This window comes from Pelophylax lessonae (assembly GCF_965119305.1).
Source record: "Pelophylax lessonae genome assembly, chromosome: 12".
In the NCBI taxonomy this organism is placed as follows: domain Eukaryota; kingdom Metazoa; phylum Chordata; class Amphibia; order Anura; family Ranidae; genus Pelophylax; species Pelophylax lessonae.
Genome location: NC_138779.1, coordinates 85,641,860 through 85,656,604, shown reverse-complemented (window position 1 = coordinate 85,656,604; position 14,745 = coordinate 85,641,860). Strand labels below are relative to the sequence as shown.

At 46.2% G+C, this 14,745-nt stretch overlaps 1 protein-coding gene across 1 annotated transcript in view; it reads right to left on the bottom strand.

The window, feature by feature from the left end:
- GNB1 (G protein subunit beta 1) overlaps positions 1-14,745 on the bottom strand; it is a 182,564-nt gene that overhangs the window by 64,549 nt on the left and 103,270 nt on the right. Inside the window, exon 6 of the mRNA XM_082274342.1 lies at positions 2,626-2,788. Coding sequence (XP_082130468.1) covers positions 2,626-2,788 — 163 coding nt within the window. The remainder of the gene's footprint in view (positions 1-2,625; positions 2,789-14,745) is intronic.

Sequence of the window (14,745 nt, the reverse complement as noted above, 5' to 3'; positions counted from 1 at the left end):
CCTCCCAAAGGTTGTCTCTGATTTTCATTTGAATAAGACATTGTGTTGCCTTCCCTGTGTCACAGGCCAAAAAATCCGAAGGAAATTGCCTTGCATGTGGTCTTGGCAATCAGGGTATACCTGGCAGCTATGGAGTCTTTTCGGAAGTCAGACTCACTATTTGTGCTTGCAGATGGGCCTCGGAAAGGGCTGACCGCTTCCTCCATGATCATTTCCAGATGGATCAGACAAACCTATTCAGGCCTATTCTATCAGGGGTGAGAGGTCCCTCCTTTCCCTGTCAAGGCGCACTCTACTTGGGAACTTGGTGCCTCCTGGGCCTTCCGTCATCAGGCATCAGTGACGCAGGTTTGCAAGGCGGCCACCTGGCCGTTGGTGCACACTTTCACAAAGTTCTATAAAGTGGATGTGTTGGCATCTGCAGATGCTTCTTTTGGCCACAAGGTTTTGCAGGCTGCTGTTTAGAGGACTTGATCCTCGGATGGTTTATCGTTTTTTTCAGGCAGGCTCCAGTTTTGGTTAAGCTCCTGTTGCCTGGTAGGCTACTGTTTAACTTGGGGATTTTTTTTTTTTTTTGTGGTTCCCACCCCTCATGTTTAAACACTGCTTTGTGACGTGCTAATGGTTATGAAAATCAGGAGCGGTGTGACAATGAACGAAAGAGAAAATTGAATTATTGACTCACTGTAAAATCCATTTCTCTGATGTTCATTGACGGACACAGCACCCACCCCTCTGTAGAGTTGTAATTCTGACTGCTTGTAACAAAAAACGGAGTACCTATAGGAGGGAGAGGGAGTATACCCCCCTGGGACTGCCCCTAGGCATAGCCAGATTCTTTTTCTGTCTAGTGTTCTACTCCTGTAGGGGGCAGTATAACGCATTGGTTTTGAAGATCAGGAGCTGTGTCCATCAATGAACATCAGAGATATGGATTTTACAGGAAGTCAAAAATCCCATTTAGGTCTACTCTTTGCTGGTGTGAAACTATATATTGGCAGCAACTTCCTTTTACCATTTTGTCTCCTGGGTTTCTTATATTTGCAACGTTGCTTGTCATCCCCCCCCCCGAGCCTATTCAAGCTAGTCTTTTTTTCCATCTGTTTAGTTACCACTACTACCTTCATGTGTCCTGAGAAAGTGGAAATATAAAAATGCGTTGACCCAAGGGGACTAATTCACACACCAGTGAATAAAGCTCTTTGCCATGAGTTTTGGATTATCCAAGAAAATGTGTTCCACAGTTCTGTCACAAGCACAAATTGGTATTAATGATCTATATAGGCCTTAGTGTTTTTACATATTATAATATAAGTGATTGTTAATGTACTACCTGTGTCCATTGTTATGCTAGTAAAGTCTGACAATCTTCCTCTAGGTGATTCAGAGTATGTTTACATGGATACCCTGGTTTCATATATTGCTAGTTTGCCAAAAGACCCATATTCATTTCACCCAAATAAATGTTGAGTTACCAAGGTCAATGAGGCCAATCTTGGGACAGATAGCCATTGGCCCCCAAAGTCTGTCAAACTTCTGGCGGTACCCCTGTGTTGAAAATTCAGTTTCTCCCACGGCAGCATAGAGTCTACCCAACTATGCCATTCCTCTTGAGTGGGAGGATGTTAAGATATCAAACAGATTTTAGCGTTGGCCAGAGAATGCAGTTTACTTGTACTAGAAGGGGCACATTATTGTAATCTTTTTACATTACAAGTACATTTTAGATGAGTAGGAAACCACGCTGGAATCATTAAGCAGGAACGCCAATCCTTCCTGCATTATAACAGAACCTTTTAGGCTTTTTAGAACAGACTGCAGGATATCACAGAAGAGACGAGAGGTTTCAGATAAAATACACCTACCTACCGTCTTCTGTAGTATGTAAACTAAACTGTGCATGCTCTGCTTACATCGCCAGCAGAGTCCCTCCTGCACAGGGGTTACTGCACCCCCCACTGGCCAATAGAGATGCAGAAAAACCATCTTGTAGATGCTGACACGGAACCCAGACCTTCAGGTAGTAGGTTAAGTTCAGTTCTGATTTAAGTAGGCTTGCATGTTGCTTTACTATACAAGACACCACCCAAAAGGGAAAAAAAAAAGTGTCACTTTCCTCATTAGAACCCTGCAAGTGCAGCAGCCGAAAAAAAAAAAAAAAAAAGCACACACATATATATATATATATATATATATATATACACACACACACACACACATATATACACACACACATATATACACACACACATATACACACACATATATATATACACACACACTCCTTTTCACATTGCCAATGGACACAGCCAGCCATTTCTTGAGAACTAAAAAGGTAGGAATCTGCAACAAAGGTTTGTTAAAATCCTTGCAATTTACAAAGATCACCCAGAGGGGATTGTTTTTTTTAAAGTACGGTTACTCTTTTAAAAGGTAAATGTCACCCAGCCTACAAATATTACAACATCAAAAGGAACTTCTCAGTTGCCATGACGTATAGCAAGACATGAAGCATACACAAGATAGTTGCGTTGGAGCAGCTGTTGAAAAATGCACATTTCTGTCCCCACAGACAAATAACCATTCTTTAGCTATGCTTTGCGTCTCATGTCGATTCAAACTTACCTGTGTGCCCAGCCAACTCACGGCTCACTCGCACATTTCCTTCACGAGTTTTCAGGTTGTAAATTGAACAAATGTTATCAAGACCACCGCAGGCCACATAGTTTCCAGAGGGGGCATATGCACAGGTCATCACCCAAGACGAGCGTAGGGGAATTGCATGAACCTAAGAAAAGAAATAGATAGTCACAGATAAGATGTTTGACCAATGTGTGTGGTTTTCTATATTGAACAAAACTGGGTGATCCTTCACTTTTTTGGCAGCCATGTGTCAGGTCCCCCCTCAAGAAATTTGGATGTGCGCTGTACTACAGTCTTAATCTCTGTTGTAATAGGATATGAGTTAAGGTGGACTGGCCTCTCATCTCCCAAAGGTGGACTTTGGCTGGAGGAATATGGGGATGCCAATGTCAACCGTCCAATCCTGGACAAGTCTGCAAATCAGGAAAGTTCAATTTTCATTAGCATGCTTGTTTTGGCTTAGTGGCTCTGTTTAAAGGCAAGAGTGACGGTCAGCATGACCACCAAGCACTTTTAGAAGACTAATATTAGCAGATAGGTTTCTCCAATCGCATGTTTACTTTTAAGTAAGCTGTATTGGTTGATTCTATGGCATTGGGTATTATTTTGTAACTAGCTGGAATATTCTACAAACTAAAGAAATGTCAAGTTGTTGCTGTCTCCCACAACCAAAAAAAAGCACTCGTGACAATGCAATGACCATTCGTCTTATAAGGGCTTGGTTCACACAGCTGCAATGTGAGTGTGCAGCGATTTTCAGTGTGATTAAGTAGTGCGAGTTTGCACAATCTATAGGGCCAAATCTAACTGCAAAGTGGCACAGGAAGCTTTTCCAAAGCCGCGCCATGATGGGCCACATTGATGACAACGGACACCATTGAATGTGTGTTTTACGACTGTGTTCCTCAAGTTGCATCAGAAGTTTCTCTAGTGTGAACCAGCACTTACAAAGTGTGATTATATGGTGTAAAGTTGCCCTCAGTCTAAATGCTGTAGATTGAACCTTTTACAGGAAAAAAAAAACAAAAAATGTCTACTTTGTTGATGGCGACTTCACCTACAATTTCTGATCAAATACTTTATATTGATGTTCGATCTTTGATCAGTAGCTTTTAGATCCTTTAGGATAGAGGTTTACACTACACCTTATTGTACATTTTTGGTGGATGAGGTTTTAGAGTTTTACACATATTGAAAACCAGATCCTGAAGACCGTCTTCTGGGTGAAAAACATAGATCCGACCCTTGTGGGATTACCCAATACTCAAAGCATTGTACTATATGGCGATATGTATATCATGACATACTTTTACCAAACATATATTTTGCTATTTTAACATTTCTTGTAAAATCTTACCTGTAAAATTCCTTTCTCTGAGTCCTCCGACAGTCGCCGCCCACTTCATATTCATCACCAATGGGGTTATGTCCTTTATTCCGTAGGAGTAGCTAGGCAATAGAATATGTTAATACAAAGATTTTTAACATATCCCACCCCCAGGGGGTGGTCCCCTCAGTACATAACCCTCCACTTCCTGTATCCAACTCAGTTTCAGTGGAATAGCAGTAGAGAGTACATCAAAACCCCAAAAGAGGGGCGGGGGCGGCGACTGTCGGAGGACTCAGAGAAAGGAATTTTACAGGTAAGATTTTACAAAAATTCCGTTTTCTCTTACGTCCTCCGACAGTCGCCGCCCACTTCATATTCATCACCAATGGGGAAGTCCCAAAGCAGTGTAAACATGAGGGGTGGGAAGAACACAGCCGCGCCCAAGGCAACGCCGTCTCCCCATCAGAGAAAGGAACCTTACCAAAGGAAGGAAACCAGTTGGGCATAAGAACAAAACACTCGCTCAACAGGAGCAAGAGAACCCAGGGAAAAAACAAAAATCCCAAAAAGCCAAAGAACCCGTAACAAGGGCTCTAGGGAACTGCCGCACTAAGAACCTTGCGGCCAAAGGAAGCATCAGCCGATGCCTGAACATCTACTCTGTAGAATATCGTGAAAGTGTGTACGGTCGACCAAGTCGCCGCCTCACACACCTGGGCCACAGAGGCCCCATGACGACAGGCCCAAGACGTACTCAGAGATCTGGTAGAGTGCGCCTTCACAGGTACAGGGGGAACTTTTCCCCTCAAAGCATAGGCCTGATCAATGGTCTGTCTGATCCATTTGGCGATTGTAGAAGCCGACGCCGCCATGCCCTTCCGAGGACCTCCCGGAAGGACAAACAAGGCATCCGACTTGCGAGAAGACTCAGTCGATGTGAAATAGACTCTAATCGCCCGGACAACATCCAAGGAGTGAAGCAACACCTCCGTCGGATGCTTCGGCTTCGCGCAAAGCGAAGGTTTGACAATGTCCACATTGAGATGAAAGTCCGAAACCCTTTTTGGAAGAAAAGAAGGGTTAGGTCGCAAGACCACCTTGTCCAAATGCACAACCAGACACGGAGACTTGTAGGACAAGGCTGCCAGCCCCGACACTCGTCGAGTCGAGGTGATAGCCACCAAAAAGGCGACCTTCCTGGACAACAAAGACAGCGAGATCTCCCTGAACCTTTCAAAAAGGAGCACGCTGCAATACTGACAGAACTAGATTCAAGTCCCAAGGGGTAAGAGGTTCCCTCCTAGGAGGGATCAGATGACGTACCCCCCGCACAAAAGTGCTAACCAAAGAATCAGATGCCACAGGCCGCCGAAAAAGAACGGCCAAAGCAGACACCTGACCCTTGATCGTGGCCAGCGCCAGACGCTGGTCAACACCCGTCTGAAGGAAGGGCAACACCCTAGACACCGAATAAGTGTCAGGAGAGAAACCCCTGGATACGCACCAGGCAAAATACGCCTTCCAAGTACGGTAATAAACCTTCCGAGGAAGACTCCCTCGCATTTATTAAGGTGTAAATGAACTCAGGGGAAAGACCCCTGTTCTTCAGGACCTCGGTTTTAACCGCCAGGCCGTCAAGGCCAGCGACTAAAGCAGGATGGAAGATCGGTCCTTGCGACAGAAGATCTTCTCGAAAAGGCAGACGCCACGGGGCGTCGATTGTCAGATTTACGAAGTCTGCGTCCCAGGACCGGCGAGGACAGTCCGGTGTCACAAGAATCACCGTGGTCGGTTCCGCGAAGGAACCTGGACAGCAATTGAATCGGCGGGAACGCATACATCAGATGGTACTGATGCCACGGGGCAACCAACGCGTCCGACGCGTCTGCCCGAGGATCGCACTCCTTGCCACGAACCGTGGTACTTTGTAGTTCAGACGAGACGCGAACAGGTCTACCTCCGGAAGACCCCACCTCGCGCACAACATCTGGAAGACAGCCGGGTGAAAGGACCATTCTCCCTGGTCCAGGGTTCGACGGCTCAGAAAAAACCGCCTGCCAAATTTTCACCCCCGGAATGTGACCTGCCGATATTGCCGGGACATGCGTCTCGGCCCAAGACAGAATCGCGGCCACTTCTCGAGCCGCCCGGGCACTGACATCTGGAGATCCAGAGACTGCGGACTCCTGGTGCCCCCTTGGTGATTGATGTAAGTCACCGCCGTGGCATTGACCGTCTGCACCCGAACCGGGTTCCAACGACGAAGACAGAGGAGTATCGCTCGCAGTTCCAGAACGTTGATCGGAAGGGAGGATTCCTCCGTCGACCAAACACCCTGGGCGGACAGAACGCCCAGAACACCACCCCAGCCCGACAGGCTGGCGTCCGTGGCGATCATCGTCCACGAAAGGGGACGAAAAGACTTGCCCCCCCGATACTGAGGGGGATAGAAGCCACCACAGAAGATCCCTTCTGGTCTGAGAACTCAATGACATCTGGAGATCCAGAGACTGCGGACGCCCGTCCCACCTGGACAATATCTCCGCTTGGAGATCCCGCGTGTGAAACTGGGCGAAGGGAAATCGCCTCGAAAGCCGAGACCATCAATCCCAGACACCGCATGCACTTCCGAAAGGACGAAGATGGAACGTCCCTGAGGGACCTGACTGCCTCCTAAAGAGCTGCGAGTTTTTCTTCCGGCAGGAAGACCTACGCCTGGACAGAGTCCAGAATCATACCCAGGTAAGAAAACCGAACCGATGGGCACAATGTCGACTTTGGAAAATTGATCGTCCAACCAAACTCCTGCAGAGTCTGTAACGTGAAGGACAGATCCTCCTCCAGACCCTGGCTGGTCGCAGACACCAGATATCCCAGGACCGAGATGCCCTGGGCTCTCAACAAAGCCAGAACAGGCGCCAGTACCTTGGTGAACACCCGCGGAGCCGAGGCGAGGCCAAAAGGCAATGCCACAAACTGGGCATGATCTTCCGCTATGGCGAATCGAAGGTACCTCTGGTGCCCCTCGAAAATCGGGATGTGAAGATACGCATCCTTCAAGTTGATGGAGGCCATGAACTCCCCTGGAATCAGGGCAGCCACCACCGACCGCAGAGATTCCATGTGAAACTTGCGCACCCGCACAAAGCGGTTCAGAGCTTTCAAGTCCAGAATCGGACGTACCTTGCTCTCCTTCCTGGGCACGGTGAACAGAATGGAATAGAACCCCCGAAACTGTCCCGATGAGGCACCGGGACCACCACTCCCCGAGCCCTCAGGTTCTGCACCGCTAGATGCAGGTCCCGCAAACGCTCCGGGGATAGCAGAAGATTTGAGGGAAAAAATCTGCTCTCCGGCCGAGAGAGAAACTCGATCTTGTACCCAGATCGAACGATTTTCTGAACCCACCTGTCCCGAACCCGGGACAGCCATGGCTGAGCGAAAACCGAGCAAGCGTCCCCCCACCCCTGAGTCGGGTGAGGGCGCCCCTTTAGGCCGCACTGTTGTGGGCCGCGGAATCGGTGTGTTAGCCTCGACCTTTGGACGGCTTGCCCCTATAGTGTGACCGAAAGGCACGAAAAAAGACCCCTGAGGGGGCCGAAAGGAGACATGCTTCTTACCAGGAGCCGTCTTAGTCTTGTGGGATCGAGGCAAGAGCGTGCTCTTACCACCCGTGACCCCCTAAATTAGGGCATCAAGGGATTCACCAAGAAGGCGAGAACCACCAAAAGGCAGAGTAGCTAAGGTCTTACGCGAAGATTGGCCACCGACCAACACTTCAACCAAACCAGGCGGCGAGACAACACCGCCAAACCATGTACACGTGCAGCCAACGGAACCATATCCAGGTCCGAATCACACAAATACATGACACCCTGGTGGATTTGATCCACCATATCCCAAGTCGCCTGGAGGGCAGAATCAGCCACCAGGACACGTCTAATCACCTGCGTCCAGCTCGCGACCACCTGGGCCGCCATAAGTGAAGCAATAAGGCTTTAAACATAGAACCCATAATAGAATAGGTATGACAGACAAGGGACTCCATCCTCTTGTCCGTGGCATCCCGGAACACCGGGGTGTCTTCAGCAGGAATCGCAGTGGACTTGTTCAAAACTGCTATCGCGTGGTCCACCGGAAGGGGGACACACCAACGCTCATCAGTAGCGGTCGTAAAAGGATAGCGTAGCTTAAACCTACTCGGTACAGCAAAAGGTTTGCGTATATTACGCCAATGTTCATTCACAGCGCGTTAAAAACATCAGTGCAGGGAAACACCTGCGACATTTTGCGCCTTTTCTGCGTCCCATAAGCCACCAAGGCAGCAGGGGGACATTGTTCATCCTCTAAACGCAGTGTTTGCTTGATAGAAGCAACCAATACATCCATGAGTGCAAGCTCTTCAGACGAGCCAGGGGAAGAATTATCAACCCCCTCTACCTCAGCCTCCACCTCTGACCCTACAAGGTCCAGGGAGGAACGGGACCCCGATAGGGAGACCCCAGCCACAGCAGCCCCATCACCATCCCCCTCCGAACCAGAGGAAATTAAAACTCTGGGCCATGTGTGGATTGAGCAGCCACCAGCAGGTGCACCTGAGCAGCAAGATTAGCCACAAACGCAGCCAAAACCCCCCCCCCTTGAGGGGGGGGGGGGAGAGAGACAGCAGTCCCTTGTGAGCCCACCAAGGTGGCAGGAATTTTGCTTTCCTGAGAATCCATTGCCCCCAGAGCAGATCGGAAAAGAAAGGGTTAACAGCCCCCACAACAAGCGCGGCGAGCGCTGCCCACCGCACACACACACTTAGCCCAATATGAGACCCCCACAGGGAGAAAAGGCTAAACTTAGGTAATGACACAGAGATAAATAAAACCTGTAAGGTCCAATGCTGCTGCTGCTGCTCCGATCGGTGCGCCCAGGGATGTGATGCAATACAGGGCGCTTCTGTGTAAGCCTATGCAAGGCTACAAGAAAATGGCCGCCAGCAGTGTTACCATGCGGCCGGAGCGAGCGCTGACAAAATGGCGTCGTTTGGCGCCGAAAACTCCGCTCCCTCACACAGTGAAAAGCACAGTAAACATGGCGGACCGCCGCAGCGGTCTTAGAAATGTGCCCCAACACGATACATGCATGTTATACAGCACACAGTCTGACACACAGATCCAGTCTGACACAGAAGTGCAGCACAGCCCCCCCCTTGCAGCCCACAGCATGCACCAGAGAGATAGGGAACATTTACAGTGTGACAGAGGCAGGGTAACACAGTCCCAGACTGACAGCCCTCAGACAGACAGGCCCCCACATAGATTTACACTTACCTCATAGGTGGCGTGGGGAACCCGCACAGGCGAACAAGCCGCTGTACATGAGACAGGGAGAGTCGCATCCAGGACGCAGCAATGGTGGGTTGAGAAACCGCACAGCGTCCAGTGAGGTAGCCACCTCACCATAGCATCCCTGCACCAAACAGGGATGGGTCGTTCAGAAACTTCAGGAGCGGTACCTGACTGAACGCTCGATGGCGGGCTGAGAAACCACTGACCCACAACCTGCGACCAGGGGGGTCAGCCCGAGACGCAACCCGCATGATCCTCTTCATCAGAAGAACTAAACTAATGCTGGTAAAAAATAACAGCTAAGTAAAGAAAGAGAAAAAAACTCAAATAAAATCAAAAGAAAAGAAAAGGCTGAGACAAAAGTCCTAGCATAGAGACATGCAGCCACTCCTGACAAGCTAGACATTGAAACTGAGTTGGATACAGGAAGTGGAGGGTTATGTACTGAGGGGACCACCCCCTGGGGGTGGGATATGTTAAAAATCTTTGTATTAACATATTCTATTGCCTAGCTACTCCTACGGAATAAAGGACATAACCCCATTGGTGATGAATATGAAGTGGGCGGCGACTGTCGGAGGACGTAAGAGAAAATACATTTTAGTCATGATACATAATGTAACATTTGGGCACACAAAAATCCCCATCTTCCAGTGCTTCCCCCCCCCCCCCCTTAGGGGAACCTTGAAATACACACACACACATATATATATATATATATATATATATATATATATATATATATATATATATATATATATATATATATATATATATATATATATATATATATATATTTTTTTTTTTTTCATTCTTCTTTAAAATAGCAGGTATTCCCAGGAATATTCCCCTTTACAGTTTGAAGCAGAAAGTAACCATCTGAGCACCTGAAAACGCTATTCTGTTCGTTTTTATTATTTAAAGCAAACTCACCCATCCATGTCTCCATGCTTTTATTGAGAAATCACTTAGAAAGACCTGCCCCCCCCCCCAACCTATTCCAGCTGCGACCTTAAGGGCAGATTCATGTAGCATTTACATCCAGGAATCCATCTGCATTTAGCACAGGCATGCAGTCAGGAGGGCTTGCTTAACTGAGAAAGCCTCTCCCCTCCAGAGGAAGGGAAAAAAATGCCCATGAAAACTCATGGAATGTGCGATATTGACCCAAGCCAGAAACCAGTAAGTACCCGAGTAAATAAAAAAAAAAAACAAAAAAAGAAAACCTTTTAACAATTATATATAATCTACCTTTCTATTTATGAATCCTAGCAACATAAGGAATACAAATAGTTAATGTTGACTGTTTCTAGTTGCTCTTTAATTAAATCTTTAGCATTAAGCGATTAAATGTAGTTAAACTGTATAAGGCAATTATACAGTTGTGCTACCTTCACGATTGTTAATGGGGCACTTTAGTCTTTTTAGAGATTCATATACTATTCAAATTACTATGCTCCCTGACACCGCATTTCCTACCAGAAGGCCAGTTCCATCTTTGCTCAGGTATCCGGAGTGAAAAATCGAACGCCTGGACCAAGATGCTAGACCAAACAAATGTATTTCCTGTGTTCTTGGGCGTTTATGCTTTTCCTCAATTCAACCTCCTGCTGCAGCTTTGCATTCTGTTATAATGTACAATTAGAGTAAAGACTGGGAGTGAGAAATTGCATCCGTCAGGCTACAACACACAATATTCTTCCAATATGCTCCCCTACGCATAGTTTTAGGACTGGAGCTTAAAAGCAGTTGTAAAGGCTTCTGTTTCCTAAAAACAAACTGGTTATACTTGACCGTTCTGTGCAATGGTATTGCATAGTTAAGCCCTGAACCTCCTCTTCTGGTGTCCCCCCTGCTGGCACTCTTGACTCATACTCAGAGTGTCCCCATAGCAAGCAGCTTGATATGTAGGCAGGTGTGCAGGTTAAAACCCAAGCCGCACCTTGTGCATCTACTGATGCACAGCGTGGCCCAGCCCTGCCCCCAGACACAGGATTTGATTGACTGCAGCCAATGGAGCCAATGGCACCTGGTAATGCCTCAAAGCAGACAGAGGAAAGAGCCACTGCAGACAGGCACAGTTCGGGATCGAGATCAGGCAAGCATACAGGGGGTGGAGACGGCAATACAACTTTTTGGACATTTTATTTATGTTTTCCCTTAAAATGCAAGGAATGCATGAAGGTAAAACAACGTCAAGCTTTTACAAACACTAAGCCCAAAAACAAAAATGTAAAAATGGCAGCCTAACAAATCTTCGATGCAGTGGCTGCATTTTTTTCCCTTTATTACTACCTGGTGATCCTCCTGATATTTCTCAACAGAAAGCTGTGCCAGTTGGAGGAGTGCCTACAATGGTCTGCTTTTATTTATATAAAACCTTTAACCCAAACAGGAGGAAGGGGAGGGGAATAGTTGATTTGAGAGCCGGTTCACACTACTACGACTTGTCAGGCGACTTGGTCGCCTGACAAGTAGCGCTCCATGCTGTGCAATGGAACCGTTCTAATCAGAGCGACTCAAGTCGCTCCGACTTAGAAAAAGGATCCTGCACTATTTTTGGGCGAAGTCGGAGCGACTTGCATTGACTTCTATTATGAGAAGTAGTTTGCAGCAGCGATGAAGTCGTGCTGCACAGGCGACTTCAAAGTCGCCCAAAGTCGGGGCGTCTGAGTCGGAGTAGTGTGAACCGGCTCTAACAGCCTCAAAAGCCTTGTTTACAAGGATGGCAAGAATAAGCAGTTGAGCCATGTTTTAATGACAGGGGGAGTACCCAGAAGGGGGAGGAGCCAGGACCACCAGCAGGGGACCAGGGTTGCTCTGTAGAGTGCAACTCATGTAAATAGCCAAGTGTGAGCTGGAGTTCAGCTTTCATTTGTTAGTCAAGTCCAACTAAATGTGCTAGTACATTTAATACTACCCTCTCCCTGATTGACAATGCTGCGGTCTCCACTGCTCCTACAAATAAGAGTGGCGACACTCCAAAACAGGAATTGTGTTACTGACTGGATCATCAGGTAAAAATAAAGGTAAAAGGCCTAAATAAATACAGCCACCACATCAAAAGACTGGTAAGCTGCAATACATTTTTGTTGTGATGCTATATATTGTGCCATAATGAAAAACTCAATGCAGCCTTGTAAAATTACTGAGAATTAGGCTAAACACCACATGGCAGTATCAGTTTATAAAGGTCACAGGTACCGCTCAAACAAAATATTTTTAGGCCTGGTGGTTTGCATCAATAGTATTTGGGGCTGAATTCCTGCTGGGAATCCTTTTTGCAAATTCTGTGTGGATTTTCACTAGGTGTTGAGATTTCATAGCATAGTCTAACCGAGCTCGGTTAAGAGTCTTTCAATCTATGAAAGGTTGTTTCGACTCTGGCACAAATAAAAGATTAAGCTCATTAGGGGCAGCAATGGATATGATGGTTCAACATTTGCAAAATGTGTCAGCACTAGACAAATGAAAAAAATTGCAGAATAGATAAAGGATGCTATATTTAGAATGGATCTGTTCTACAAGCCAGCAGTTCTGGATGCACAGTAAGCCACAGAGGCATAAAAAGGATGATGTGCACGTCTCCGCCTACTATCTTTAAAGGGCCACCACATTTTACATTACAGAGGTTTTAATTTATTTTATGAACAAAAGCTTTAGGGGATTAGAAAACCCAAAGATAGTCACAGCTGACTTCCTTTCACTCATGTTACATCCAGTAATCCCAAAGGACACCGAGAACTCACCTTATATTGATTGATCTTATATATTTGCCTAAAATGGCAGTCACAACAGATCAAAGTTGCACTGCAATAAACACAATGGCGAGTCAATTATCTTCACCATTTCTATAATTAAAACAGTAGAGAACATACAACTGCATTTTTCAACAACGTCCCTTTTCAATGCATTCCACAAGTTTGTATATACCCCCCCCCCCCCCCAAAAAAAAGTAGATCTCATTTGTCCCTTAGCCATGTACACACCGCTTCTAATACATGGTCTGTGACAAATTTGACAAGCTTTTCTTACAAGTGGTTGTAAACCCTCACATATACCCAGTGAAGTAACTCCTACATAAGTTGTACCTGTATCTGCAGTATCCAATTCTCTACATCAGTTAAAAGTTCAGAAGATATAAAGCTTGTCTGAGCCGTCAGAAAAAAATAAAGAGCTGAAATTACACTCTGCAGAGCTCAGTAAGGAGAGGTCTGAGAGCTTATTGGAGGTAAGGGACACATCCCTCTCCAGAAAGCAACAGAGCTGAGGCTGTCAATCTGCTGGAGATCCCTCCCGTCACTTTTTTCTCTTGGTGTCAGGAAAACTTGGCAGAAGTGACAAAAAAAAAAAAAAAAAAAACACATTTAGGCTAGTAATTCCTGGGTTCACAACACTACTTGTGGCCAGGCCAGATGCCTGCTTTTTATTCAGTTGCGAGTATAAAATTGTTGTTTAAATAAATGACTTTATAATACACTATGGGAGAATCATCCTCCTTTTGGAGTCTGGAACAGCCATCAACATAAGCAGTGAAGGATTTCTTGTGACAGCTTAAGCCTGGTTTCAGCCTATTGAGGAGAGTCACTGCGGTCTGGAATCCCGTGCAGCGGTCCATGCTGACAGTAGGATTCCTTGTGAGACAGTTTGGAGTTTGTGTGCCTTTTCTTGAGAATTACCATGATTACTGTGGTGAAAGGCGAATCACTGGAATTTTTTGGGGCAGTGCACAGGAAGACATCACAGGGTGGAAAGTTTTACTGTAAGATCCATTATATTGGTTCAAAGAAAGGAAGAAAGATTAAAGTGGACACTTGGGTTTCTTTTCACATTTCTTTATTCAACATTTTGTATCACAAATTTGATTGGTTTTAGAATGTAAGCACAAGACATCATTTTATGTTTTTTCACGCTGGGAGAACATCGTAATTGCTAGCAGCTTTAACAGCTGCTAGAGTGAACTGCAGGCTTGTTTTACCCAAGTTGATCGATCAACCCATACACTGTTCAAATCTCGTCCGGTTCCTGCTGAACCGGCTGAGACTCAGTCTATGGCCTGCTTAAATTTGATTGTGAGGTATATATCAGTACACTGTACTATAGGTGGTTTATTTCACATATTTGGAGGGAAAGTACAGCAGCTATTTTGGTTGTTGGTGTTCCACAAATTTGTATCATTAAGTTCATCAAGGAATATATTTATACACACACTGTACATTCATTTAGCGTGGGAGGGAGGATTTTTTAGCAACAAAACGCATTTCTACACTAGGCCTTGGCATGTTCAAACTACAGGCTTCAGCTGGTTGCACAGCATCTCGCTGACATGCACCATTTACTGTTGAGCCCTACTCAAAATAATCTTCCAATATTGACCCTGGTGAGCACCAGTAAACTGAGCCTCACTTTTTCAGCATAGGGTTGAGTTTTGAATTT